This window comes from Chroicocephalus ridibundus, chromosome 1 (assembly GCF_963924245.1).
Source record: "Chroicocephalus ridibundus chromosome 1, bChrRid1.1, whole genome shotgun sequence".
In the NCBI taxonomy this organism is placed as follows: domain Eukaryota; kingdom Metazoa; phylum Chordata; class Aves; order Charadriiformes; family Laridae; genus Chroicocephalus; species Chroicocephalus ridibundus.
In genome coordinates this window covers 3,745,654-3,772,233 of record NC_086284.1, presented here as the reverse complement: position 1 = coordinate 3,772,233, position 26,580 = coordinate 3,745,654, and the positions used below count along the sequence as shown (strand labels likewise).

General features: G+C 46.8%; 1 protein-coding gene across 2 annotated transcripts; it reads left to right on the top strand.

Moving 5' to 3' along the window:
- The first annotated feature begins 3,949 nt into the window (after positions 1-3,949).
- Positions 3,950-15,801, top strand: HIKESHI (heat shock protein nuclear import factor hikeshi). Of its 2 annotated transcripts, XM_063326324.1 has the most exons (6): positions 3,956-4,077; positions 4,482-4,590; positions 4,849-5,086; positions 9,789-9,940; positions 12,488-12,606; positions 15,577-15,801. In XM_063326324.1, exons 3-6 carry the CDS (start codon positions 4,936-4,938, stop codon positions 15,629-15,631), a joined length of 477 nt encoding a protein of 158 aa, XP_063182394.1. In that variant the 5' UTR covers positions 3,956-4,077; positions 4,482-4,590; positions 4,849-4,935; the 3' UTR covers positions 15,632-15,801. The 2 variants fall into 2 exon arrangements, with proteins under 2 accessions (XP_063182386.1, XP_063182394.1); XM_063326316.1 differs by lacking the exon at positions 4,482-4,590 and having other exon boundaries at positions 3,950-4,077.
- The last annotated feature ends 10,779 nt before the right edge of the window (positions 15,802-26,580 follow it).

Sequence of the window (26,580 nt, the reverse complement as noted above, 5' to 3'; positions counted from 1 at the left end):
TCTTTCACACTGCAAAGCAGCTCAAGAGAAAAGCAGCTGCGATAGCGGCAGCCAGTGCCTGGGACCTCACAGTCCCTCACAAGACTGGCAGGCAGATGAGGGGAACAGAGCGGAGCAGCAAACGGTGCTGCTGGGTCACAGACAACTCCACTGTCACCCACACACATTGTCACGTCCCAGTCTCAGGAAAGAGGGGGGGTAAGTGACTCAGATTCATAAATCCCCAACGGCACGGACTAAGGTGAGATAACTCTCAAGGGCCATATACAAACATTTATTAGGTTCACAAAATGATTAGTGTAGGTCTTAACAAGTCCATGATAATTGGTTAGGTATATGACAAATTATGGCAAGTGGTGGGGTGTACATCCTATTAGTTAACAACAGATATACAACAACTTAATGGCACACAGTGCTTAAGGTCGTTACTTAACTCTAACCATTAATTACTCTAAATGCTATTTAACAACTCTAAGAGAAAAGAGAAACCAAGGGATAGAGAAAAGAAAAGATAGAGGAAAAAGATAAAGATGAAGAGTTCACCAATCCCAGTTCCAGCGTTCAGACAGCCAAAGCTGGGGGGGGGGGGCAGGGCAGTGTCTTGTAGGAGCAATCTGTGAATCCCTCTGTTGTACTAGTCTTCCTCCCCTTTTATGTTTGCCGAATTAGCACGGCCTGCCCCACTCGTTATGGGGCAGTTTCATCTCAGGTTTTTCCCCCTCCAAGGTGACATATAGCGTGATTTGTGTGGGGAGACGAGAACTATAGTCATACATGTTTAGCGTGATCCCTATAATCTTCATTAGCATGTGCAGGCTGTGCACTTTCATATGCATTTCACGGATAATGAAGCAAAGGTCACTTATCAGACACAACGGCCTTGAGAACTGAGAACTAGCAAGCTCACCACACAAATGGCAGCCTTCTGTGCCAGCAGCCCTGGTCAGGAGCCCAGGTCAGGCTTTGCTTTGAACTGATGGGTTGAACAGCCCCAAGGAGGGCGATGCGCCAAGGAGAACCAAAACCTGCTGTTACTCAGCTGGGGCTCAGCTCATGCACCACACAGTTCTGGCCCCAAAGACTGCCCCTTGAGCAGAGGACTCCTCTCACCCCGAAAGACTTCCTTTGATCACAGTCATTTTGAAAGAACTTATGGCAAACCCATCATTAACATCTCCAAATGTGGCCAAAGCGGATGACAACATAAAAAAGGGACACGGAAACCGCTTCTACACCTCCTGCCCTAGAGAACAAATGGGTAAATGCTGTATTTGGTGAAGGTGAGGGTTTATTTTTTAAGTATGGGACCAAACTCTTATACAATGAAACAGAACAAAGCGTAGGAAGAGGTTAACATTATTATTCAAGCTTGAACACTGAGTTTTATTGCAAGTCATTTTTTTTGTGAGAGTAAGACATGAAGCTCAGCTGTGAGCCCACCAGACTCCCAGCCCAGTGGCACTGCACCAGACCCCTGCAGAGAAGAGTCTGTTGTGTGAATTCTGATGGGAATCCAGATGATGCTCTGTGGAATAATTACTAAATTGGCCAAGAATACAAAAATACAGCATTGTTCACACATTAAGGAAAGTCATAAAATCAAGAGGCTTCTGAGGTAGAATACAGCCGCAGCTAGCACACGAAGAATGCCACATCTGTGATTCCCTGTACAAGGTTGTTTGCGAAACTACACGAGGGATGGAACGGAACGCGCTTGTTCCGTGGCCTTCCCTTGTGACGAATAGCAGATATGGGGACGAGATGGTACTACGGAACTGATAAGCGGCCTACACGCTACCCGAGCCAACATTTCGTCAAATGTTGATGAAATGCCGTCCTTTGTGCGAACTTTGCTCACCACAATGTACCAAAACACACCTCCATCCCGGAGGCTATCCGCCCCCGAGGTGTGAACACTCCTCCTTGAATACATTAATCATAATAAAAGTACGTATGACTAAAGTCACTCAAACTCCACTTTGAAGATAAAAAAATAATATAAAAATAGCCCAAGAGAGAGGGGATGTCAGGGAAGACACCATCGCGAAGAATTCCACCGCTGATTTCCAGGATCAGTCGACGGGCTGAGCCTCTCTTCCCCCCCATAGGGACGCCTTTGGGTAAGACTTCGATTACACCGAGCGCTTTCTCGGGGACTTAGAAATTTCTCTAGAGAATCTCTACCCTACATTTATAGCCAGGCTGTATCGTTTATAATTTTGTCGCGCGTTTGTATACTTAGCAATATCTTTATTTGCACGTGCTTTGCAGACAGTGTATTTATCACCGGCAATCCTAAAGAACCTGTATATCTGTTGGTTAAATAAACTGCACTGTTTCAGTAGCTAGTCGTTTCGATTTCTCACTGAACGCGACCAAAACTACAGAGAGGCCGTGCTAGTTCAGGAGCACGACTAGACTGAAGGTGCAGTCCACTATTAGTGTATCCAAATCGTGATAGTTTAATACATATTAAACGCGATTGGACTGACAGTGCTGGATTGGGCATCACTCAGAATTTAAACCTAGCCGCACCTGGCCTCCCACCTCGGTGAGGAGTGTTAGAACGCAAGGGGGTTTATCTTCTGCCAAAACCACTTGGCCCCGTTTCGCGCAACATGCTCACACAGGGCACGCATACGAAATCTGTTCTGCCAAGTTATAGCTCTCCCATGGCTATCAGCCACGCCTGAGCATTTCAAACACACAGATCCTTTACCCATGTGACGTTGTGCTCCCCAACGGATGCCAACCTGATCCTTACGTCCCGTAACCCTGCCCAAGCGATAACCACCCGTGGTGGCCATAATGGGTGCATCTAGTCGTGATGGCAGCATCCGGGGCTCAAAGGTAGTTTCAGGGAGACAGATAACAACACAACAGCCAAAGGCTAACTCGAGCAATGCGCCAGCCTAACCACAATACGGGTACTGTGGTCAATATGCAAATATGACTATAAGTCAATCATCTTGCCCTCGTAAATAGTGAACAGCCCAAGAGCCTTTGGAGCTCTCCTGAACAGCAGTGGGCTGCACGCCAGGATCTCCCTGTGAGTAGGGACACCTCTCAAGATTACTCCTTGAGGTTAAGAGATTCCTTACCACAATAGATCCTTGGTAAGTGCTTCATAGTATGCTAAACTTTGAAATTCTTATCTGAGTGACATAAAGCATTGATTGTGCACATATAATTTAGACGTAAACCATTGACCGAGTCTGGGACTAGGATTGGATCCAGCTGTACCCAGACTCCTCTCTGAGAGGTTTAGAAAGCAGAGGGGTCCTTTATGAAACCTTGACTCGACAGGGGGGTCTCCCTGAGAGCTCTGTCTCACTGTGTCCTCTATGCAGTAAATAACCAAGCGTGCCTTGCCATTGAATCTTGTTAAAACTGTCGCATCTACTATCAAACTTCGTTAAATCATTGTTCTATATCGATAAATATATTGCTGCTTCTCTCTTACGACTGAGGCGTATTACTCCATCCGTGACAACACGCCTGTGTATGAAATGGTGTGGCAGAAAGTGTGGTCCATTCCCCCACAAACATACACCTGCAGAGGAGAGTCTAGGGGCCTTTAAGTAAAAAACAAGGGCTCCTCCTGCTTTCACCGCTTCCTTTCTATGCCACTTGCTCCAAAATTACAGAGGAAAACAAAGTACAGGGGGTGCCACTCCTACTTTAAACATCCAACCGCGCTATCTTCCTTTCAACAGTCCCCCCGGGAGGCTCAGCTTAAGCAAGGCTACTCATTCTGGGATCCTTAAAACAAACTGAGGACATCTCTCCCTTTCCCGCCCAGGACCGTCATTCGGTGACGCGACGCGAACTACATCTCCCGTCAGCCCCCGCGCCGCCCCGCCCGGCCCCGCCCTCTGCACGGGCGCGCCTTGCACCGCGGGAGTTGTAGTCCCGTGGCGCCTCCCCGCCCCCGGCGCCCGCGCTCCGGAAGTGACTCTGCGTCCCTGGCGTGTTGATTTCCGGGAGACGGCTCTCATGGCGGCTCCGGAGCAGCGAAGCGTCTGAGGGGGTTCGGCGGCCGCCGCCATGTTCGGCTGCCTGGTGGCGGGCAGGCTGGTGAGCGCTGCCCGGGCCGCGGGCGGGGCCCTCAACCCGCTCGGGGCCGGGGTGGAGCTGCCGCAGGGCCGCCCCGCGGGGCTCGCCCTTCCCCAGGCGGCGGGGGGACCTCGCCGTCCTCGTCAGGCCCGCCCGGCCCCTCGGCTGGCTCCTGCCCCTCATCCCCAGAGGCAGCGGCGTTGTAGAGCCTCGCTGCCCGGAGGCAGCCAACATCCTCTCTTCATGGAGAGGCTCGGGCTGCTCAGAGACAAGCTGCGGGCTTAAAAGAAGCTTTTTAAGGCTAGATTGTGTGTTGGCTGCAAGGATGTGTCATTTCGGGTAACGAGGAGGGTATCTGTTGCTCTGGCATTTAGCCATCCTTGTGCTGCCTGTCTCAAGGTCTATTGTATTTCCTATGTGAACAGGTTTCCATGATCCTGGGGTTGTGCCAGCCAGGTGGTCAACAGCCACTGCTTATAGACTTGGCAACCTCTTCTGCACCCTATTTTCCTCCTACGCACATGGGGAGCGAAGGTATTCTCATCCTGTAGTCCCGGGTGGGATATATGTTCAGTGCAGGTAGAACAAGACTGTTGTGCCTTTTCAGTAATATTTTTTGCAGTTGTTCTTCTGCTGTGTTTGACTCTTATCTGGCTATTTGCTATTTAGGTTAGTACGTTCCTCACTTTTTTGTTATGTTCCACTGTAGGTGTATTTCTGTAAAAGGAAATTCACAGTTACAGTCAAAAATGAAAAACATAGTAATACTAATAAAGGTTTTGTTCTCTCTAGGTACAAGCAGCCCCCCAACAAGTGGCTGAAGACAAATTTGTATTTGATTTACCGGACTATGAAAACATCAACCATGTAGTGGTCTTCATGCTGGGAACGATACCATTTCCGGAAGGAATGGGAGGATCTGTCTATTTTTGTTATCCAGACCAGAGTGGGATGGCAGTGTGGCAGCTGCTGGGGTTTGTGACTAATGAGAAGCCAAGTGCCATCTTCAAAATTTCTGGTCTGAAATCGGGTAAGACTGGTAAAACGTCGCAGTCAGTGAAACAGCTGTGTTCCTGCATGCATGAGGGGATAAATGTTTGAAGGTGGTTTTGAACAAAAAACTACTTGAAAAGGCAGATCACTCTGTGTTTTCAGGCAGTCCTGAGCACATGTGGAACTAGAAGCAGTCTGTCAGCTTTATGAAGTCTGTCTGTACGTTGATGTTCCCAGCAAAGTTTCTCGTTCATCTTCTCTTGTATGTGGTGTTGATCTGGAAGTTCCTTTGAGCAGGCTTGGCATGTGTTCCAGTGCTTCTGCATTGATAACCTGGGGAAGAATGACTCTGTAACTTCCATACCATGGGATTTAGGCATTTGTCTAGACAAGCCTGCAACGTTTTCTTTCAGCTTCCCCTGTCAAGTCGTTGTATTCTTTATAGCACAGAGACAGGTTTTGTAATGAGTAAAGTCTGACGCAGTGATTTGAGATAGGCACTTCCCATCCGGGTGCGGCTGCACTTTATAATTGTCCAGTAGAGGGTGTCGTCACTGGAAAGCAGCTTTCCAAATGTTGTAGTATTTTTAATATAGACCCGAGTCAGAGAAGCGTGACTGATATGGGAGTCAGAGAATACTGGTGCTACCTGAAGTAGGTGCAGGTATGTTTTCCTAAATATGTGGGTTTTTTTCCATGCATGTTATAAAAATTATGAAGTGCCCCAATGGCACACCTTTGCCTTATTAAAGGGACAGATATGTCAGTCAAGCAGCTTCAAGTGTTATGGTATAAAGTAATACACATCTTTTATAGGCTTCAGTGTAGTCTACAGCCTTGACTCAAATCTCTAGGTAAGCGTTGAGGTTGCTGTGATAAAATGTATTAATTCGTAACGTGGCATGTGTTCTTTTGAATCAGTCTTGCATGGTAGCGTGACGTGACATAAGGACTCTCAACGTGCAGAGCAAAATGGATTCTGATCACATATGTTCCTTAAAAATTGGTGCTTTCTTCAGAAGATATAACAGCCACAGGAAGGGTTTGGGGGGCATGTTTTTGTATATTCCAAAGTTGTGTTGATGTGAAACAGTGAAGTGTATCGCTGGTTCTTTTGCCAGCTTTCACAGGATGTTTCTCATGCTTGAAAGACTTGCTGTATTATGTATGCTTTCAGACAGCTTCATAGGAAAACTCATTTTCAGGTGCTTTTTGCATGATTAGCCATAACTTCCAAGTAAGGGCTGCTCTGGAGGAAGAGGTCTGTGCCGTGGTCGAATGCATTTGCAGTGCTGTGAGGTAGTGCTGTGCTTGATCTGAACAACAGAGGCCTCCACTGGTCCCATTGTTGTCTACAGCGTCTCTCCGACTGTAGAGTCAATATAAGCTACACAGCCTTAGTTTCCATGACCATAAACAATTGTATGATGGAGGAGACTATGAGGCTTTAGAAGGGGAGACCAAAGAGCTGGGAGGGGATAAGAGCGAGCTGGAATCATTGAGAGACGTTGCTGACTGTTGAAATCTGCCTTTTGGATTTGACTACCTCAGGCAAATTTTTTGAACAGGCCATATGTTTCTGTGAAATGAACGAGGAAGAAGAGGACAAATGTCAATGGCATGTCCTTCAAGAAACGTTGGGGTGCTCGGATGGCTCCTGATTCAGCGTAGCAGGTAGCAGTGCTGTTCCACAAAGAGATTGAATAAAGAAATTGAACTAGAGTTTTATCCCCTGTGTACGTATGGGGCGATTATGTTTGTAGCTTGGCTATTGAGGCTCCATTCATGATAAACAGCAGCTTAAAGCTGAGTGGCTCTGCTGTCAAGGTGTTTTCAGCCTCGTCACTTGTTCTGGGGATGTTGCAGGTGGCAAGTGAACCTGTAGGTGAGGCTTATGAGAAACACGGAGGTTGCACAGATATTTCTGTGTTGGTAAATGCAGGCTAATTTGAGAATCATAGAATGCTGAGGGCTAATTTGGAGAATTAATAGCAACATGAAGTTGATGCTGGCTTTACAAAACTTAGTGTAATAAAGAGGCTGCCTGTTACTTTTGTGAGCTGGAACAGCGTGGAGAGCTTTTAAAAATGGCTAGATTATGTCAGCTTTTTGTTAGGTTCTGTTAGGAATACATACATTAAAAATTATGAGAAAACAGGTAAATTTTTCTGACATGGATGCAACGTATTTTGTGACATCAGCTTGCTTGCTGGGGATGTTACATAGTTGTGTTAATGGCTGTGCCGCAGAGTAAAAATATTGTGGAGTGCTGTGTTTGCTTCAACTTAATCCCTTGTTGAGAGGAAGAAATGTGCATCCCTGTTTGTCAGCTCCCCATGAAAGACTGGTTGTAGCTGAGTATCTTTCTTGCGTGATGAAGAGGACCAGCGTGTTTCGTATGTGGACGTGAGTGGCCAGCTGAAGTGGTGTAGCGTTTTATTACACAGACTTCAGGAAAGGTTGAATGTATCATTTGTAACCCTTATGTTAAGTTTATCTTTAGTGTCCGAAATGCCCTGGAACTGTACAGGCTTTGTGATGTGTGTGACTTGCCTGTTGCTCAGTGAGTCATGTGACTTGCAGCTGGGGTGTAGAAAAACCACATATATCGTACTAATCGTTGCTTAGTCTTGTGTGCTTGACAAGTAGAACATCTGTGATCAGAAGACATAGGCCTGTGATAGACTCAGAGGCATCCTATCGAACATGCTTGAGATTCCTGCCTTGCTGCCGGAAAGATCAAAGCACAGTGGTAAACTGCGCCTGCATGAATCCCTGATACACAGGCAACAATGGCAGGCTCGTAATGCCCTCTAGCAAGGACTGAGTTACGTGGTGCCTGCGTTCCCCCTTGTGTTTGTCTGCCCGGGTGCTGCTTCAGAGATCCCCTAGTTCGTGAGGTATCGAGATTAAATTTGCTCTTTGCATTTCATCCGTGGTTTTGTGGTTGTTCCTGCATCCTGCCCGTGTTGGCTCACACATGTGTTCTCTGTATTTCTACGTTTTGGAATGCTAATTGCAAGAGCCCAGCAGCGAAAAGGTGCAGCATGTTTCAGTTGGTGTAAGGATGGCAGGGGATGCTTTTCTCTCAGCCTTTTAGGCAGACATTTTTCCAGGAGAGTGGTTCCATGGGGTTGCATGCAGTGACAGAATGGTCGCATTTTATTATTTAGATCATGAATGTCTTTCTAAAGTAGTGATGGATTTTGATGGAGCCTGTTGCTTGAGGATGTTATACTTTTATTGTAGATGTCAGCTTCTCAGGTGAAGATGTGACAAGATGTGTAAGTCTTACCTTTATCAAGCAAGCAGCTATCTACAGTAAAGTTTGAGATCATACAGCAATGGCATTTCACAAAAACGCTTCAAAATAGCACATCAGGAGATGAACTCTCTTCGTACTGGCCTTGTGTTGAAGTAACTCTGAAATACTCTTAAACGTAGCACTGCATTGCAGTTGTAGATCTGAAGTGAGGAGTGACACTTGACTTCAGTTGAAGAAGGTACTGGGTTTTCAAACATGCTTTCCGTATGGGTTGGCTGTTGGCTTCTTTTTGGTAATGCTTTGTGTCTCTGCAGAGGAACGGTCAGGTTTCTGAGATCTTATGTCTTTGAGCCCCAGTTCCGCTTCACAAACTTGTGCTGGTTTTGCTGACTGAGACTTTGACCACGGAAATAAGTCAGGTGGTGCTTTAGATTTCAGTCAGTCTTTCCTGCAGCTCAAGATCGCGTTGACTGGTCTGTAGGATGGTTCGCGATGAGCTTTGCTTTCTCCTGCTAGTAAGAGGCCAGAGCGTGCTACCGAAACATCATGTCTGTGTTAAGACGGTGCTTGTCTATTGCGTTTGTTCGACTTAGGTGGAATATTAGTATTTGCTTACTAATAGCATTGTGGTCCCCAGACCTTTTTCCTGTATTTTCCTTTTTGGATGCTGACAAAGCAATTGGTTTAAGTGTGTGATTTAAGTGGTTCTAGATGCCCGTCCTTGTCTGCAGAGACCCCAGCTGAAGCTGGGACTAAAAGCACTGGTTAATACTTGGTTGCAAAAGGTCATAAGTGATGGCAGAGGGCTGGGACGATGCCTGTGTGAGCGGTGTGCAACCTGGGGGCGTTTTTCTGCCTGATTCACTCTTTCCTCTGTGGCTCTTGCAAAGTCAGAGGCCTTTCTGTTCCGTGGCTGCTCCTTTGACCTTTGCTGCTGTTGCTGGTTTGGGGCAGTTCAGACGAGACCCCCGCAGGGATGGCTTTGAGTCAGAGTGATCTTGAAGTAACATTCTCTATTTTTCAGTGCACAAACAGGTTCGCAAGCACCTGGTTCACCTGAGTGAATCAAACAACTCCGCAGCAGTGCTGCGCTTCCTGTTTTTCTGCAATTGTTTCAATATGAATTAAAGGCTTGGTCCTATAGAGAGAGGTTCTGCTGGCTTTCACTCACAGATCGTATTTCTTGTTGAATCCATTTACTTCATAGGGAGCTTTAAAATGGTATTTTTCCGTTTCTTAGAACTTCCCTTAAGATGTGATGTGTTTTTTTAAATGTACCTACCGCACTGCTTCATCTGTTGTGCTTGTGTGTACTTTTGTCTGTGCTCGGACTGTGTGATTTCCATGTATTTCTGAGGTAGGGAGATCTCTGGTGGGAGTTGAGGAGTACCTTGTACAGAAGAAACACGGTAATTTAAGTAACACAGTCTTTACACGTGTGCCAGATCTAATGTGTGCTGTTTGATGCTTTCAGGGAAGGGAAGTCAACATCCCTTTGGTGCCATGAACCTCCCTCAGACGCCAACAGCGGCCCAAATTGGAATCTCGGTGGAACTGCTGGAGAACCTGGCCCAGCAAACTCCTGTTGCCAGTGCTGCTGTGTCATCAGTAGATTCGTTCACAGAGGTAGTTTGGACATTCTGTTTTCAAAAATTCTCCATACTACTGAAGTCTTAAGAATTTAGCCTCTGAAGAACTAATTAAAAAAAACAAAGCTGCTATGGGTGGCTATAGGATTGTAACCATCCTAATAATTGCCATATCATTTGGCTGGATGCTTTGATATTTTGAAACTACTTTTTTCTTACACTGGAAAACTGTGTCTCCTGTAAAGGGTTGGATTTTGTGTGCTCAGTGGAATCAGGCCAATAGACTCACTCGTCTGTGTCACTCTACTGTAAAAATATTTATGATAATTCCTTATAGAAGCAGCTGTGACTAAATGTGTGTAAGAGACAGTGGATCTTTGGTGATTTGTAGGTGCTGGAAGTCCAGAGCACAGACTTGCAGGGATGGTCAAAAATTGACTCAACGTCAAGGCAGGCATGGGCATGGATGCAGATAGATGTTCAAGTGTACCACTGACCCATGAGAAATCCTTCTGATGCAGTTCTGCAGAACTACAGAATCGTGGCCTCTCCCATAGTAAAAAGTTATTTATTTTTTTTCCTAGCTCTTTCCCTGTGGACCAGGCCTTGGGCTGCAACACTGCCATTTTTTAGCCCGTTTTGTTAGCTCAAACCTCTGGAAATCCTCAGCCAACACTGGCAGTTACTTGGCCATCTAACAGCAGTTGAAGGCAAGGCAGATCTGCATGGCAGATCTTGATTTCCCTAACAGTGACGGCTCTGGCATTACCTTTTAACATCTCAGCAGTTGGTGAGGCTTTGCTTGAGGCTTTTCCTTTTTTCTTGCTCGCTTTCCTTACAGACGCTTGCTGCGGTAGAGTGGTAGTTGAAGAGTAATCCTGATAGCGTAGCTGATGCCCTTTGGCAGTTTATATACATGGGTGTATAAGCTCCAAATAGGTGATGTCTCGTGGAGAAAGTTATCGTGACTAGGAGTTGACCAACAGCTATTTTTGTGTAGTACAGTTAACTGAGCTTTTCTGGAGTTCAGAGCGACAAACAACATCTAAATAACGTTTCTGATTCCACCAATTTTTGTAACCGCGGTAGTTGGGTCATGAGGTAATAACATGCGGCTTGGGGTCATTTGCAAGGTAGCTGGTGGAGTTTTCTGACAATAATATATAAAGCAGAAAAAAAGAACCCCACCTAATAATTGCATGGCTTTTCTTAACAAATGTTATTTCCAGTTCGGTGGTTTTCTCTATTAAAAGAGTCGCATCTTAACTGAAATTGTATATTGCTTTCAAGGAAGGCAGTTGAGCCGAAGGTTGTAGCAGTAGTTACTCTTACAGAGAAAATGTGTAAAGTCATAGTTGAAGAAAACCTTTGAGGGAGTAGACGGCAGAGGAAGGGGATATGACTGGAGTGTGTTTGTGAATGACTAATGGCTTTTAACACTTGGTGTCATCTCTTTGGAACCACTACGTTATAGCAATAAAAGTTGTTTTTTTTTAAAAGGCAAAATCATCTGTTGCTACTCTAAGTTAAGGGGTTGCTCTCCCACTACATTTTTAGTAAGTTTTATGAGGCTTTATGATTGTCTATATATATTTTTATATATATATAGTGTTATATTATTAAAAAGTTGTACGGAAAAGAGTGGGACAAAACCAGAGAACGTTCTGCCTGGCCGTGGGGTGACGCCGAGGGTAGGCTTCTGGGACATCAGTTCTTCCGCTCCTTTTGTCAGCGCCGGTGGAGGGAAGCCCGAGTGTGCATATATTGCCCCAGGCTCTGTCTTCCTCCGTCATTTCACTGTCTGCTAAAATAGTTTGTTCTCCCACCAAAACAAGGCACGTTTTTTCTTAAAATAAAAAGAATAGGGGAAAGGAGGTACTATAGGCTTATCTCTTTGCAGACTGGCTGGGAATGTGCTACAGCCTCATCCTCTGCACACAGGGCTTACTGCTTCTTGGCCTCTCTTTCACTCTTTTGCTTCCTTATTCCTATAGTTTAGGAGTTTCCGATGTATCTTTTTCACGTTTTCCCCAGCAAGACCTCGTGGCAGAGGGTGCCAGGGTAGCAGCCCTCCTGTGGTGAAAGCTAAAGGAAGTTTCCCTGTCCCTGGAGTCTGACAAGTTGTAACGAGGCGGGTTGCGGACTTTTCAGCTGCTTTAGCGACTGGTGGTTTGCCAGGAGCTGGAATGGCAGCGTTGACCTTCTGATGGTTGGTTTGATTTGGAGGAGAGGGACAGCTCTTGTCGTTGCATCGCTGCTTTGTCACAAGAAGAAAATGTTCTTCCCAAAGCTGTTTGTCCAGTTGGATGAAATGGGGCAGGGAGAGGGTGAATAAAGACTCTGAAAATGATTTCTGGGTGCTGGATGGATCTGAGGGCAAGACTGAGAGTTCGGATGTTTTGATCAATTTAAACCAGACATCCTCAGACCTACTATATCCACTTTCTTTGTCCGTCGATGGCAACGTTAACTTTATTTCATATAGGAGTTGTGTATCAGCTAAACTTTTGCACCAAAAAAAAATCAAATTGAAAAAACAACTTAGTTAAAATTTCTCTCTCTCTTTTTTTATATTTTATTTCAGTTCACTCAGAAGATGTTGGATAACTTCTATAACTTTGCTTCCTCGTTTGCTGTTACTCAGGCACAGATGACCCCAAATCCTTCGGAAGCTTTCATTCCTGCAAACGTAGTTCTGAAATGGTAATGGCAATGATCTCTAGGGACAAGCGTTCTTTTTTCTAGGCATTAAACCAGCTGATCTCTGAGTGTTGAACTGCTGTCATGCTATTCAGCGAGATGACGCAAAAATGTTTAAGAGCGTTTGTTACTTATCTCAAGTATAGAGATGTTCTCCCCACTGTTTTTCGTGTTTGTCAGCATCTTCATACCAATTTTTTATTAGGAAATTGATAAAAAGCCTATGAATTTTTTGCTTCTAGAAAGGTCGCCCTTGACACATGTGGAGTTGCTGATTATGCAGATGCTCTGGAGCCACACTGATACTTGCCGATTTGTTATGCTTGGTCTCTTCCTAGACGTAGTTCCAGCATAATTATGTTGCTTAAGAATATGTGAGAGATGGAGAAATCATGTTCCTAGTTGACTGGGTTCTGTCACCAAGACCCTTGAGCACAAATACAAAAGTCTCTGGGTTGTTTTCCAGGGACTGGTTTAAGAAATAGCTGTTGATGGGGAAAGACCGTGTAGTCTGGAGATAAATTGTGAACGGCGGGCAGTCCTTTAGGATGTCTGAAAAAAATTCTTTGCTGCAGTTTATCAGTTTAGCCCTCTTTAGCCTCTACGATATTAACCTAAACCCTTTTTAAAACAGTATTTTGGGCTGTCTGAATACAGTTTTATCACTAGTACAGATCTCATGAGTACGCAGTTAATGTAAATAATAAGTTTTCTTTGGGAGTGTGATGATGCAGATCTATTTGGAAGGTGACTCTACACGCTCTGTAAACATATGTGGGTAAGGTCTTTGATGAGAGAAATCGAAGGGAAGACAGGCTAAAGAAGCGGGGTAATGGCTGGGCATTGCCTGGCTGATGCTGGATTCGCTTCTGACTGTTGTTCAGAACAGTTTCGTGAAGTGAGGCATAACTCTAGTAAAACCCATTGGTGTATAGAAATGTATTAATGGGATTACAGTCACAGAAAACCAGCACTTTTCGGCTCTGTTTGTATGTTTGTGAGTCGTCATGATGTGTTTAATTATAGCTTGTAACTTGTAGAGTATCCTAGGTCTCTGCAATGAGCTGGCTGGAAGGGAAATCCAATAGTCTGGCTTAGAAATTCATTCCTAAATAAGCCTTTTTCTAACTTGAGTGGGTTTAAAACCCTTTAGAGTCTCTTTTATCTTTTAAGTTGGGTTAGGAGCTATGAGATGTAGAACAACCTGGTTTTTTTGTTGTTTTTCTTTGTTTCATTGGCAGTACCTTTTGATACCTTACAGCTTGGGCTTGTGGGGATTGAAAGGGGTTTTTAGGCTTTTGTATCTCAAAGCCTGTAAGCTGGTTTTTTGTTTTTGTTTTTTTTCTGGAAGTCACGGAAATCATATACTTTCCCTATTTCTTCTGTAGGTCAATAATGAATTCTGATACTCAGTTTGTTTGTGGTTTGCTTGTTTCTGTGAGTATGGAAAGTGAAATTAGGACAGCATGTATGCGCGTGCATACTGGATTCCATTATTTGTTAGAGAATTCCTTTTCCTTGTTAGATTTTTACCCAACGTTACTGTATATAGTAAAGGCAGAAGTTAGAATTATTTGGTAAGGGTGGAAAAATAATGGGGACGACTTCGTCTCAAGGTTACTATTAGAACTGCAAGGCCAGTCGATGCGCAGCCTTGAGCGCAGAATTGTCTGCAGTCCCCTCGCCCTTCCCTGTGAGCAGGTGACACACAGCCTGCCACCAAGCCATCCGGAATTGCAGGCTGTGCTCCCTGTGCGAGCCCGCCTGAGCCTGTCGAGCTCATGTCCACTGTCCTGGGAACTGAGAAGTGGCTTTGCGCACCGAAGAGGTAGTACAGGGACAGCTGAATTGGATTCAAAAGCCGTGGCATTACCTTGTTTTTCCCAATTTTACATTTTATCCCTAAATGGCGTGAGGGTTTTCTTGGTTTGGTTTTGCTGGGTTTTCTTCTGGAAAATACCTGTCTTGGGGCAGAGTGGCTGGAGAGCTGCCCGTCAGAAAAGGACCTGGGGATGTTGGTTGACAGCTAGCTGAATATGAGCCAGCAGTGGCCTGTGTCAGGAACAGTGTGGCCAGCAGGACTGGGAAGTGATCATCCCCCTGTACTCGGCACTGGTGAGGCCCCACCTTGAGGGCTGTGTCCAGTTTTGAGCCCCTCGCCACAAAAAAGACATTGAGGGACTGGAGCGGGTCCAGAGAAGGGCAACGGAGCTGGTGAGGGGTCTGGAGCACAAGTCTGGTGAGGAGCGGCTGAGGGAGCTGGGGGTGTTCAGCCTGGAGAAGAGGAGGCTGAGGGGAGACCTTCTCGCTCTCTGCAGCTCCCTGAAAGGAGGGGGTAGCCAGGGGGGGTCGGGCTCTTCTCCCAAGGAACAGGCGATGGGACAAGAGGAAACGGCCTCAAGTTGTGCCAGGGGAGGTTTAGGATGGATCTTAGGAAAAATTTGTATACCAAAAGGGTTGTCAGGCATTGGAACAGGCTGCCCAGGGAAGTGGTTGAGGCACCGTCCATGGAGGTATTTAAAAGCTGGGCAGACGCGGTGCTTAGAAGCGTGGTTTAGTGATGGGTTTTGTCAGCGTTAGGTTGATGGTTGGGCTTGATGGTCTAAAAGGTCCCTTCCACCTTAGGCAGTTCTGTGATTACTAGGATGATGGGCAGCCTCAGAGGCGCACTTCTACCTGCCTGAACTTTGACTTTCTAGCCACAAAAATGTTGTGCACAAAATAGCCGCTTTTAATTCACTTACAATTTTACTAAGCTTGAATGAGCATCCTCTGGGATGCCACTTTAATGGAATCCATAGTGTTGTTGAAATACACAAGTCTCACTGTGAGTGTTCTTGATACGGAACCAGAGAGGGGGATTTGGGATTTACTGGCTTCCTGGTGTGGTGTAGATGTCACTTGGTGTCTTCTCTGCATAGATTAAAGCCATTTTATTTGCAGCAGCTTTTGGGTTTTGTTTTTTGTGTCTAGGTATGAGAACTTCCAGAGACGTCTGACACAGAACCCTCTCTTCTGGAAAACATAAATTATGTCATTGGAAGCGCTTTCTAAACAGTGTTACCTGAAAGACACAGCAAGTAACTCCGCTGAAGAATTTTGGGGGGGGGGGGGAATCAACGATTAGTCTGAATAGACAAACTTGTAACTTTTGTATTACTCTTGAAAATTATTTAAAATTAAAATCCATGAAAACTACTTGCCTGCGTGTTGTGGTTTTTTTAATTGAAGTACTTGGCTGCCACAAGAAATCAGTGTTCCGTGCGCGTGCGTAGAAATACTCTTGAAACCGCATTTAAAGCGGATGAAATTACAAGATGAAAAACGGCAGCGCCGTTTCATGCTCCTCGTGATGTTTTGGGGTGTTTAGTTGTAAACAAAATAAATGCCGTTTTTCCTTCTTTCCCTCGCTATGAAGGAAGATCAGGCAACTGAGGATATGCTGATGGTTTTCCTGCTGCTGCTTACCCTGTAAGTTCTTTCATTTTGTGGACCACCGATATTCCTGGCCCCAGCTCGTATAAATGGTACAACAGTATTTCCCGCTCTTTGGTGTGAACGCGCCATTGAGCCTGGTCTCGGGGTACCTGTCTTTAACTTTTCCTGGATGGAAGTGTAAAGAGGAGAAATCTCCGGGGATTCTTTCCCTGCTGCAAGTCAAATAGCTTTGGAACGGCCCGTATGGGCCCAATGAGAGTCGTAGATTTGTACTTTGCAGCCCCGGACTGTTCAGTGAGACGCGAGCTGCTGCATCATTGACACCGGAGGTATCTGACGAATTTGTCTTTCTCTTCAGCTTTCTCTAATTATGGTATGAAGAATGATGGGGAAGGGGAGAACAATAAAGCATTATGGTTCTTAGTATCTGGAAGACTTTTTCCGTGAGGAAAATGGGTTACATCAAAATGTTGCAGCTCTTTGTGGGGTGTAGTTTCCGTTGTTTGAGAGGAAGCCATTACGTTCTGCTTTAAGAAGCTCATTGCAGTGAACTGGAGCGTGGTTTGACTGTCCTGTGAGCCTCCCTTGGTCTCCTCTGAACTTGCCTGTGTGTCCTGGTTGCGGCTGGGATGGGGTTAATTCGTCACTAAGAAGAAAATCAACTCTATCCCAGCTGAAACCAGGACACTGTGATTCTACTCGGAACTTCCAACAAAAGCGTCTCCATCAAAACAAGGAACATTGTTCTACGTTCTTCTGGAGGGGTTGAAAGAAGCCGCTGGCCCTTCGGTTTGGCAGGATGAAGGTAGCTTCCGCTGTGTAATGCTCCAGGCGGCACAGTGGCCCTAGAACTGCCGCAGTGAAGGAACAGCTTTGTCTGCTGAATACCAAATTCTGCCGACAGTGGGGGTGTTTCCCTCTCTCTCACGGGGGATATTTGTTTTCTTCTGAGGAGAAACGTCATCTGGGGATGGCTGTAGGAAATGTTCATCACTTGTGGCAAAAAGGAATTTCACTTCTCGGTCTGGGAAGTCCAGCCCTCTTTCTTAATTGGTCACGGACTTCCCCAGAGGAATGTTTGGGGACTGAATATGAGAATCATAGAATCATAGGGTTGGAAGGGACCTCTGGAGATCATCTAGTCCAACCCCACTGCCAGAGCAGGGTCACCTAGAGCAGGTTACACAGGAACATGTCCAGGTGGGTTTTGAATGTCTCCAGAGTTGGAGACTCCACCACCTCTCTGGGCAGCCTGTGCCAGTGCTCTGCCACCCTCAGGGTAAAGAAGTTCCTCCTCATGTTTAGGTGGAACTTCCTATGTTCCAGTTTGTGCCCATTGCCTCTTGTCCTGTCCCTGGGAACCACTGAAAAGAGCCTGGCCCCATCCTCCTGACACCCACCCTTTAAGTATTTATAAGTGTTGATAAGATCCCCCCTCAGCCGTCTTTTTTCCAGACTGAAGAGACCCAATTCCCTCAGCCTTTCCTCATAAGAGAGGTGTTCCAATCCCCTCATCATCTTTGTAGCCCTCCGCTGCACCCTTTCCAGCAGTTCCCTGTCCCTCTTGAACCAGGGAGCCCAGAACTGGACACAGTACTCCAGATGCGGCCTCACCAGGGCAGAGTAGAGGGGGAGGATGACCTCCCTCGACCTGCTGGCCACGCTCTTCTTGATGCACCCTTGAAACTTGAATTTGTGTAGGCAGGGTCAGTACAGGGATCCCAGACTCTGTGAAATAAAAATTGCTTCTCCAAAAGAGACTCTGCAAGGTCTCTGGCATCTCCCAGCCAACTCTTCACAACTGGACTAGCCAAGGCAGGGGGAAAAATAGTATCACCGGGAGTAATGCTGATTTCCGTGAACAAGTCGGCCGAGTTCCAGTCTTCAAAAGGGCCTAAGAGTAGGACAGATGGGAAGGAACGGTCTTAGTTGTTTTTATGACCTGTTTGAGCGTCTCTGTGTGTCATTCTCATGTGAATCCTCACCGAGACGCTGTTTCATGCTCACAGGGCTTCTTCCAGCCCTTCCTCGCAGGGGTCCTGTGTGAAAGTAAAGGCAGCTGATACGAAGGAAGGACCAAGGGAGAAAATCAAGAGAAGAGGGTCCTCAGGTGAGCCTCCTGAGAGAACACGGGGTGGAGGGGAACATGGTGCTTTTGTGATTGTGTGAGATGTTTCTCTTGGACGTGGTGCGATGGGTGTGAACTCTGGAAAGTTTTGAGTGTGTGTCACGAGGAGTTACAGGAGGATCTGTGTGCGTAGCTTCCTTAAGAACCTTGAAGTCTGCTTCGTTTTCCTCTGGAATTGTCTTCCAGTGCCCAGACCTGTTCGGTAACTGAAAGAACCATTCCAGAAGTGGAGGACTACTTTGTTCCTTGATTTGAATGAACCTGCTCTTTTTGTCACGAGATCAACGTTCAGGGTCTAGCCCCGTTTTGTGAGAGGGAGGAGAGAGATGTCCAAATGCTCTCTGAACTCCTTCTTGATGGTGTCCATGTGTCTGAGCTTTGTTCAACGCTTTGAAGTGTTCCCAGAGGCCAGCGAAGCTCAGAGGGGAGTGACCACAAAGGAGCTCTTGCTTTGAGGTGAAAGGATGGTGCTTGACAGGGCAAAGGATGATTCAACCATCTCGTGCTCCCCAGAACCACAACCGGATTCATTTTTATGGGTAATTTGGCACTGAAGGGGCCTAGATCTGGGCCTCCTGACCTGGACTTGGGTGTCTGGAACCAGAGCTGCACTTTACAGCTCGGGATTTCTTGCATTGAAAGAAAAGAGCAGATGACACGTCGTTTTCCTGTAGATCTGCCTTGTGCAGCATAAGCAGGTCCCCCGCCGTGAGCATCAGCTTTAAAACTAACTTGTTCTGGCCTCGCTCAGACTCTTCCCAGTGTGTGTTTTTAGGAGTCTGCCTGAAGTTTGGAGAAGCTCCTGGGAGGATGTGGACAGCAAAAAAATACTTGAAACAAAACCTAAAACTGACCCCCCCCAGCTCTTGTATGGTTGGACTCTACGATCTCAAAGGTCCTTTCCAACCAGAAGATTCTATGATTCTTGACTGTTACATCACAGCAATACAGGCACATTCTATGAATTATGGTATTTATAGTGTCACCCTTAATTGTAAAAAAAATTTAGTAAGATTGATGTTGATCCTTAAAAGAATCCTTATAGGTGTGTTCAGTGCTATGTTCAGTTGCTGCTATTGGATCTTTCTGTAACGGATACGAGTTACTCCCTTTTTACATCATGGTTTTCCAGGTCCACGTGCACATGAAATGCGTGAGCCTGTCGTACCTGGATAACTGCTACGCTGCCAGGGGACAGAAACTCGCAGGGTTTGTAGCTCATTTGGATCATTGACCACAGTAGGAGGTTGGTTTTTTTTCTTTCTGCGGGTGAAGCTAACCAGTGCTGACAAAGGCTGAAGACAAAGGTAAGGAAGGCAGGTGTTAATAAAACCCTTTGCCCCCATCCCAAAAGGAGACTAATCCTCTGGGCTGTCGGCATTCCTGTGCCCTTCCGGGAGATGGAGAATCGCGCTGTGGGGCAGCCTGCAGGAGCAGTCCTGGCAGCCGCTGCCTGGGGGAAGAGGAAGAAAATAACGGCAGAATACGAGGCTCAGAGGGCAAAGAGTACACGCGGGACCCAGGTACCGCCTGAGCATTTTCAGACGTTATGAAAAATAGCCTGTTTTCTCCCCCCAGGTGATGCTGAGTTTTGAAGCTATTGAAGACGTCGTGTAAATCTCGGTTTCACAGCGCCTAGGATGTGATTTTTGTCTCTCAGGCTTGGCAGGAGGGAGAAGGTCTCAGCCCGAGCCAGAGGACGGGGGAGCAGCTTGCTGTGCTGAGGGCATTCGTTCTTCTCTTCTTCTTCTCATCTTCTCTTCCAACTGGCTCCTCCCTGGCCCAACAGGATGGCTCTTCGCCAGGACCGCGATTCCAGCTGCTGCGACGGCTTCAGCCAGTCGTGTCCGGGCATCTTGTAGGGGGGATCGCTCCAGTTGGCCTTCCCGCTCACTAGACCTAGATTAGCTTGATCACAAATACTCTTTTGAATATATCATGTTTTTGTAAACTACTTTCCATAGCTAAGGACTGGGACTTGCTAAGAATTAGGACCACTGGCATGAAAACAAAAATTTCTGTTGGGTTGAGTGGCTGAGGAACAAAGCCTTTAAGGATTCCTTTATCAAGTAAAACCCTTAGGAACAACTGTCATGAGAATGGAAACACACTCGTTTGACGCCTTGGAGACTGCTCCATGACATTTCCTGTCTTCACACCTCAGCCTTAAAATGGACAATTTCTCCCCGCGCGTTAACAGCTGAGGACCCCATCGGAGAGAGTCATGTCAAAGAGCATGAGCTCGACCTCGGGGCCACAAGAGGAGAAAAACAGCAGACAGACGAGACCCAGAAAACCTGAATAAGAACTGCTCGTGAAAAGTAAAATTAATCACATGCCAGGTAACGTACGGACAGAGCTCTGAGTTGTTTCCCAGAAGCCATGTAACAGGGCCAAACCTTCAGCTACTTGGTTTCCTGCTCAACCAAGGAATTAATTTCCTCGAAGACACAGTTGCAGGCCATCTGATTGTGGAGAAGCAGCGCGGAGGGCAGTCAGCAGTGAGGCCCGGGCTGAACTCCCTCCTCAAATGGGTCATTAGGACCATTCCATGTGACCTGTCAGCCCCTGCTGTAGGGTGCAGTAGGTTTGTCACCCAGGTGGCAGATGCCTCACAGAGCTGAGGAAGTCACAAGTGGGAGCAGAAGAAGACAGAGGGACCAAATGGAAGCTGGAGTTAAAGCATCGTTAAGTTGTGACGCAGCACCGGAGGCTGCTGGTGGTCATTGCGCAGGTTCTCACGCTTCTAAGGAAGCGTCTGCCTGGTGTGGAAGTAAAATAATTAACACTTCATAGGCCTTTGCAAGGCCTATGTTGGTCCTAATGTTGGTCCTAATGGCGAGTTAAGAAATACATGTCAGCGTGACCTAACAGCCTCACTGCATCAGCATGACTTAATTAACAAAGGAGTGAATTATTTGTTTAAATAAAAATAAAAAGAGGTACCATGTAGAGCTTCTTTATCTGGCTATCCAGAGCTTCCCTCTGGGAAGTAATCCACACGTTACCACTCTTCCTTGCACTTTTCTCTAGTCCTGCTCGCTTACCTGACGCGGTTTGGTGAAGAATGAGTCGTACAACCTAAAGGTACGTAAGCCCTGTCAGGGCCCGCTTTGGGCAGGGTTGGCACTCTGCTGCTCTGTCGTTTCTCCCGCAGCTGTGGTCACAAACTGCTGCTGTTCTGACCTGCCCCAAACTGCATTCTGGTTGTTCCACGGCGCTGGTGGGATCGTTGTTGTTTGGGCTTCAGGAAGCCAGACTAGACCAGGTGGGTGGGATGGCTAAATCTCTCCAGCACGAGCTTTGTGACTGCTCTTGCCCTGGCTCCAATCTTTAAGGCTATAAATGAATATATGTAATTACACGCGCTTTAAATAATTCAGCAGCATGTATTAAGAAGTTCTCCCAGTGCCGCAGCCGCTGTGGGTTCAGCAGGTGGTGTCTGAATGTGGTACACGCTTGAGGCCATCACTGCAAACCACTTTCCTCTTCCCAGCCTGCTGTGCCTGAGCTCGCGGAACAGAGATTGGAGAAGGAAGACTCCATCCCCCTTCTAATCGGATCGGAGAGGTGCCTTTCAAAACCACTGTGAAGGTAAGAACTTATTTATTTCTATGGGTTGTTTCTTTGGACTGCCAAGCTGCGCTGCTCAAGCGTAAGGGGTTTTTCTTTCTGCCTCACCCAACTTCTGTTCCACGTGGTTTTGTCCCGAGAGACACCAAAAGTCTTTACTGTTTTCTTGTGAAGGAAAACAAAAGCCTGATCACTATCGTTCAAAGTAGAAGCCTGGAACTGAGCTATTCAATCCACCTTTTCCACCACCTGGACTTCAGAAGTGACGTTTGCAAGTGTTTGGTTAGCTTTTACATTTGTTTTGTCACAAGAGCCAGGAACTCTCGTGGGTGGCTCTGAAACAAACTGGGCGTCTGGTCCCAGCGCAGGAGAAAAGCTGTCGATGCAGGAAGGGGCCAGAACTTCCAGCAGTGACACTGCCCTTCAGAGTCCTCAGGGTCCCCTCCCCAGCACACGGACACGCTGTCGGAAGTAATAAGGATGAACAGGAGATTAGACACTAGCACAAAAGATTGATAAATTTTTTCTTTTTTTTCCTGAGGGATATTAAAGATGCCTTGGTCTGCTTGCTAAAACGGAGAAGCGTTTCCTTGTTGGTGAATGGAATAAATCTCTTCCTGCACTTTCCTGTTTCAGGATGAACAGTGTTTTAGCGTCTTTTCTCCGCATCTTTCAGATGAAAGGGAGCCCAGGGAAGGGACGAGGTTTTGTACTACGCCTTCGCGAGTCAACAGCCAAACGCTTCTCCAACACATCCACCTACACAGATACACGTATCTCACAACAATACTTTTTCCCCTCAACACGTGGGATTAAAAGGGAAGAACAGGATTATATAGAAGGAGCTCAGGAATAAGCCTGAGGAGAAAGAGAACGATACAATAAACACAGCAATCCGTCCTGCCTTTTACATATATATTATTTTCGGGTTTACACACACACACACACACACACTAAAAAACCCTTCCCCCAGTTACTTCCAGAGATGTAATATAAATCATTTGTAAAGGTCTAATTATGCAGAGAGGTGTGTTTTTGTAGCTTTGTTGGTTGGTTTGGTTTTGGGTTTTTTGGGTTTGTTTTGGTTTTTTTACACTGCAGTAACTTTTTATTTTTTACTCCGTCACCCCCAGATGGAGCAAAGCCTCAGCGAAGGGCGCCGGGGCTCTGAGGAGGAGAGACCCTTCCAAGGGAACCGCTCACCCAACAGTCAGGAACCCGCCTTCCGCTTCCAGCTGCGCTGCGAGCTTTCTGGGGGACTCTGGGCAAGCCTCTGCCTAAAAATCAGAGTTGTGGTTCGAGCCCGATTAAGTCTGAGAGCCGGTGGAGAAAGACAAGGCCTTCCAGGTACCTCTTCTCTCCAGCTTATTTATTTATTATTTTTTTTTTAATGGAGGGATGAAAGACGACTCTTTTCAGAGCTACTCGGTGTGCGATAGTTGAAGGAAACGGCTGCTTTTAAACTTTACTGTGCGCTGTATCCAGAGGTCATACAGAAGAGACAGCCGTAGCCTCCTGAAAGAGTTTCCTGGCTGTGCTGCAACCATCCGTCAGGAGAACCGGAGCCAGGCAGAGCCCGATGTACCTCTCCCTCATCTGCCTTTGCTGAGATGGGAAACAGGAGAAGCCGATTAGGGAATTTGTCAAAGAACAGACCTACAGATGGCTTTCGCGCAATGGCAAAGAACACACACGGTAACGTCCTTCAGGCTGTTTTGGGTAGGTTTCTCCAATACGAGGGTCAAACCACCCTTCTGCTGAAGGACTTGGCACGAGGGCTCTCAAGGGTACGTAGGGGAGCACGGTTCCAGCTTATGCAAAGGAATACAGTTCCACAAAGGTATTATAACATTAAAAGTTTTGGAGAACATTAAACTCTTCTTCTTTAAATTCTTTTGCAGTGATTATAACTCTCCTAGCTCTGTATCTTCCAGAAGATAACAATAATTTGATTTCTCCTTTTTTTTTAGTCCAGAACTAGGCAAGTCTGGGAAGAAAACACCCCACTGAATTAAATACACAACTTTTATGCTCACTTTATGGGTCTGAATGGTGAAAAGTTTTGTTTCCCTTGTGGTGTATATTCAAGAATTATTAGTCCTAAAAGCAGATGGGGCTGAGTGCTGTAAAGGAGATTTTTTTTTTTTTTCCTCCCTGTGGCTTGCTCCAGCGCTGCTTTTGCGAGTTCACATTCTCTAGTTCTTCCCTTCATTAACACTTTGGAATCTACTTTCAGCTCCATCCAGGTTTCTCAGGGCAAACCTGCTGGACCATTTGGCTGTACTTTAAGAGAACGGCCTTCAGCACGTTTGTAAGTTAATACAGAAGTAATTAAGCCCGACTCTGTGGTTTTACACTTGACTTCCTGATGATCATAGAGTCATAGGGTTGGAAGCGCCCTCTGGAGATCATCTAGTCCAACCCCCTGCCAGAGCAGGGCCACCCAGAGCAGGTGGCACAGGAACGCCTCCAGGCGGGTTTGGAATGTCTCCAGAGACGGAGACTCCACCACCTCTCTGGGCAGCCTGTGCCAGGGCTCTGCCACCCTCACAGGAAAGAAGTTCCTCCTCATGTTTAGGTGGAACTTCCTATGCTCAAGTTTGTGCCCGTTATCTCTTGTCCTGTCCCTGGGCACCACTGAAGAGAGCCTGGCCCCATCCTCCTGACACCACCCTTTAAGTATTTCTAAGTGTTGATAAGATCCTCCCTCAGTCGTCTTTTTTCCAGACTGAAGAGACCCAAATCCTTCAGCCTTTCTTCATAAGAGAGATGTTCCAATCCCCTAATCATCTTGGTAGCCCTTTGCTGTCCCCTCTCCAGCAGTTCCCTGTCCCTCTTGAACCGGGGAGCCCAGAACTGGACACAGCACTCCAGGTGCGGCCTCACCAAGGCAGAGCAGAGGGGGAGGATGACCTCCCTTGACCTGCTGGCCACGCTCCTCTTGATGCACCCCAGGATGCCATTGGCCTTTTTGGCCACAAGGGCACATTGCTGGCTCATGGTCACCCTGCTGTCCCCCAGGACTCCCAGGTCTCTTTCAGCTGAGCTGCGCTCCAGCAGGTCAGCCCCAACCTGTCCTGGTGCATGGGGTTACTCCTCCCCAGGTGCAGCACCCTACACTTGCCCTTGTTGAATTTCATAAGGTTCCTCTTTGCCCAACCCTCCAGCCTGTCCAGGTCTCTCTGGATGGCGGCACAGCCTTCCGGTGTGTCAGCCGCCCCCCCCCAGCTTTGTGTCATCAGCAAACTTGCTGAGGGTGCACTCTATCCCCTAGTCCAGGTCACTGATGAATATATTGAACAGGACTGGACCCAGTACTGACCCCTGGGGAACACCACTCCTCACTGACCTCCAACTAGACTCTGTGCCCCTGATCACGACCCTCTGAGCTCTGTCCTTCAACCAGTTATCTATCCACCTTACTGTCCACTCATCAAGCCCACTCTTCCTAAGCTTCCCTATGAGGATGCTGTGGGAGACCCTGTCGAACGCCTTGCTTAAGTCAAGGCAGACCACATCTACCGCCCTCCCCTCATCTATCCATCTAGTCATGCCATCACAGAAGGCTATCAGATTAGTCAGACATGATTTCCCCTTGGTGAATCCATGCTGAGTACTTCTGATAGCTTTCTTTTCCTCCACATGCCTTGAGATGACGCCCAGAACGAGCTGTTCCATCATCTTTCCAGGGATGGAGGTGAGGCTGACCGGCCTGTAGTTCCCCGGCTCCTCCTTCTTGCCTTTTTTGAAGACTGGAGTGACACTGGCTTTCCTCCAGTCCTCAGGCACCTCGCCTGTTCTCCAGGACCTTTCAAAGATGATGGAGAGGGACCCAGCAATGACTTCCACCAGCTCCCTCAGCACTCTCGGGTGCATCCCATCAGGGGCCATGGACTTGTGAATATCTAATTGATCTAATTGATCCCTCACTTGATCCTCCTCAACCCAAGGGAAGTCGTCTTCTTTCCCTGTAACTTCCCCCAATGCCTGGAACTCTTGAGGGTTGGGCTGAGCATTAAAGACCGAAGCAAAGAAGGCATTCAGTAACTTCACCTTCTCCGTCCCCATGGCTCCTGTCTCATTCAACAGCAGGCCCACAACTTCTCTGTTCTTCCTTTTGCTTCCCATATACTTGTAGAAGCCCTTCCTGTTGAGCTTGACATCCCTGGCCAGGTTTAATTCCAAGGAGGCCTTGGCTTTCCTCGTTTCATCCCTGCACGCTCTGGCAGCATTCTTGTAATCCTCCCAAGGGGTCAGTCCCTTCTTCCACTTATTGTAGACTTCCTTCTTCCACTTGAGCTTTTTCAGAAGCTCCCTGCTCAAGCATGCAGGTCTCCTGCGCCCCTTGGCCGATTTCTTGCTCTTAGGGGTGCACAGACGTGTCCCCACAACCAGCCAGTCAAGGACACCCCTCCTGCAAACAAACATGCTGCCCACTTGGCTTGTGCAAGAAAAAGAAGGTTCAGAAGCCAGCTCAATTTAACGCCGGTTTGGGACAGACTTGTGCTGTGATGTTAGTACCGCACCGCCCCAGTTGTAAGGGCAAGGATTGAAAAAGGAAAAAAAAAGGGGGGGGGGGGAACAAAATCACACGTTACAGAGAAAGACTTGTAAACTACTTGCCAGCTCTGGATCTCATTTTTTGCAGGCTCCTAAGGACACAAATCAAAACTGGTTTAGTCATATTACTTCAAACTGAACAGGTAGTTTATCTAAACAGAGTGTTTACAAACCTCCCAAACCGTAACAAACAGGAAAAAGGAATATCCTGAAAGACAAGAGTCAGATGTGCACTTGAGAAGTCAGTAGCAAAGAGGACTACTTAACTTAATCTACTG

What these genes read in the sequence shown, in the direction of transcription:
- HIKESHI (XM_063326316.1), top strand. Translation starts at nt 4,048, where the DNA reads ATGTTCGGCTGCCTGGTGGCGGGCAGGCTG. An exon ending in AATTTCTGGTCTGAAATCGG is followed by an intron (nt 5,087 to 9,788) that starts GTAAGACTGGTA and finishes TGATGCTTTCAG; the next exon opens with GGAAGGGAAGTCAACATCCC. An exon ending in GCAAACGTAGTTCTGAAATG is followed by an intron (nt 12,607 to 15,576) that starts GTAATGGCAATG and finishes TTTTGTGTCTAG; the next exon opens with GTATGAGAACTTCCAGAGAC.